At 49.1% G+C, this 2,500-nt stretch overlaps 1 protein-coding gene across 1 annotated transcript in view; it reads right to left on the bottom strand.

The window, feature by feature from the left end:
- The window catches only part of LOC116358853 (ras-associating and dilute domain-containing protein-like), a 77,177-nt gene that overhangs the window by 37,773 nt on the left and 36,904 nt on the right, over nt 1-2,500 (bottom strand). Inside the window, 1 exon segment of the mRNA XM_031811096.1 lies at nt 2,316-2,428. Coding sequence (XP_031666956.1) covers nt 2,316-2,428 — 113 coding nt within the window.

The following is a 2,500-nucleotide window of genomic DNA, read 5'->3' as shown; positions in this document are numbered from 1 at the left end:
TGACCTCTATCCTCAGTGGTGAGGTGAGGTAGACAGACATGACCTCTATCCTCAGTGGTGAGGTGAGGTAGACAGACATGACCTCTATCCTCAGTGGTGAGGTGAGGTAAACAGACATGACCTCTATCCTCAGTGGTGAGGTGAGGTAGACAGACATGACTCTATCCTCAGTGGTGAGGTAGACAGACGTGACCTCTATCCTCAGTGGTGAGGTGAGCTAGACAGACATGACTCTATCCTCAGTGGTGAGCTAGACAGACATGACCTCTATCCTCAGTGGAGAGGTAGACAGACATGACCTCTATCCTCAGTGGAGAGGTAGACAGACATGACCTCTATCCTCAGTGGTGAGATGAGGTAGACAGACATGACCTCTATCCTCAGCCTCCTCTTTTTTAGACAGACATGACCTCTATCCTCAGTGGTGAGGTGAGGTAGACAGACATGACCTCTATCCTCAGTGGTGAGGTGAGGTAGACAGACATGACCTCTATCCTCAGTGGTGAGCTAGACAGACATGACCTCTATCCTCAGTGGTGAGCTAGACAGACATGACCTCTATCCTCAGTGGTGAGCTAGACAGACATGACCTCTATCCTCAGTGGTGAGCTAGACAGACATGACCTCTATCCTCAGTGGTGAGGTAGACAGACATGACCTCTATCCTCAGTGGTGAGGTAGACAGACATGACCTCTATCCTCAGTGGTGAGGTGAGGTAGACAGACATGACCTCTATCCTCAGTGGTGAGGTAGACAGACATGACCTCTATCCTCAGTGGTGAGGTAGACAGACATGACCTCTATCCTCAGTGGTGAGGTAGACAGTCATGACCTCTATCCTCAGTGGTGAGGGGATGTAAACAGACATGACCTCTATGCTCAGTGGTGAGGTGAGGTAGACAGACATGACCTCTATCCTCAGTGATGAGGTAGACAGACATGACCTCTATCCTCAGTGGTGAGGTGAGGTAAACAGACATGACCTCTATCCTCAGTGGTGAGGTGAGGTAGACAGACATGACCTCTATCCTCAGTGGTGAGGTGAGGTAGACAGACATGACTCTATCCTCAGTGGTGAGGTAGACAGACGTGACCTCTATCCTCAGTGGTGAGGTGAGCTAGACAGACATGACTCTATCCTCAGTGGTGAGCTAGACAGACATGACCTCTATCCTCAGTGGAGAGGTAGACAGACATGACCTCTATCCTCAGTGGAGAGGTAGACAGACATGACCTCTATCCTCAGTGGTGAGATGAGGTAGACAGACATGACCTCTATCCTCAGCCTCCTCTTTTTTAGACAGACATGACCTCTATCCTCAGTGGTGAGGTGAGGTAGACAGACATGACCTCTATCCTCAGTGGTGAGGTGAGGTAGACAGACATGACCTCTATCCTCAGTGGTGAGCTAGACAGACATGACCTCTATCCTCAGTGGTGAGCTAGACAGACATGACCTCTATCCTCAGTGGTGAGCTAGACAGACATGACCTCTATCCTCAGTGGTGAGCTAGACAGACATGACCTCTATCCTCAGTGGTGAGGTAGACAGACATGACCTCTATCCTCAGTGGTGAGGTAGACAGACATGACCTCTATCCTCAGTGGTGAGGTGAGGTAGACAGACATGACCTCTATCCTCAGTGGTGAGGTAGACAGACATGACCTCTATCCTCAGTGGTGAGGTAGACAGACATGACCTCTATCCTCAGTGGTGAGGTAGACAGTCATGACCTCTATCCTCAGTGGTGAGGGGATGTAAACAGACATGACCTCTATGCTCAGTGGTGAGGTGAGGTAGACAGACATGACCTCTATCCTCAGTGATGAGGTAGACAGACATGACCTCTATCCTCAGTGGTGAGGTGAGGTAAACAGACATGACCTCTATCCTCAGTGGTGAGGTGAGGTAGACAGACATGACCTCTATCCTCAGTGGTGAGGTGAGGTAGACAGACATGACTCTATCCTCAGTGGTGAGGTAGACAGACGTGACCTCTATCCTCAGTGGTGAGGTGAGCTAGACAGACATGACTCTATCCTCAGTGGTGAGCTAGACAGACATGACTCTATCCTCAGTGGTGAGCTAGACAGACATGACCTCTATCCTCAGTGGTGAGCTCCTGAGCTGCTGTCCTGCACAGAGACACACCCTGATCTCTCTCCTCTCTGTCTCACCCCTCTTAGTGTAAAGGTTGCCTTGGCGATGTGGTGCGTAACGTTTACCTTGGTGATGCGTAACTGTTATCTTGGTGATTTAGTATACAGAGTAACAGTTACCATGGTGATGTAAAATATACAGAGTAACAGTTACCTTGGTGATGTAGTAGACACATTGCTGGAAGGTGTACATGATCACTTCCTCCAGGATGGTCATAGCCTCCTCATTGGCTGAGATGGTCGCCGATAGCAACGACTCCTTGGAACCTGAATATAAATATTTGTATAAACAATATAAAATACACAGGGCCTTCGGGAAGTATTCAAACCACTTGACTT

The sequence above is a fragment of the Oncorhynchus kisutch genome, unplaced genomic scaffold (assembly GCF_002021735.2).
Source record: "Oncorhynchus kisutch isolate 150728-3 unplaced genomic scaffold, Okis_V2 Okis01b-Okis20b_hom, whole genome shotgun sequence".
Classification (NCBI taxonomy): domain Eukaryota; kingdom Metazoa; phylum Chordata; class Actinopteri; order Salmoniformes; family Salmonidae; genus Oncorhynchus; species Oncorhynchus kisutch.
This window is presented reverse-complemented; position numbering and strand designations above follow the sequence as displayed.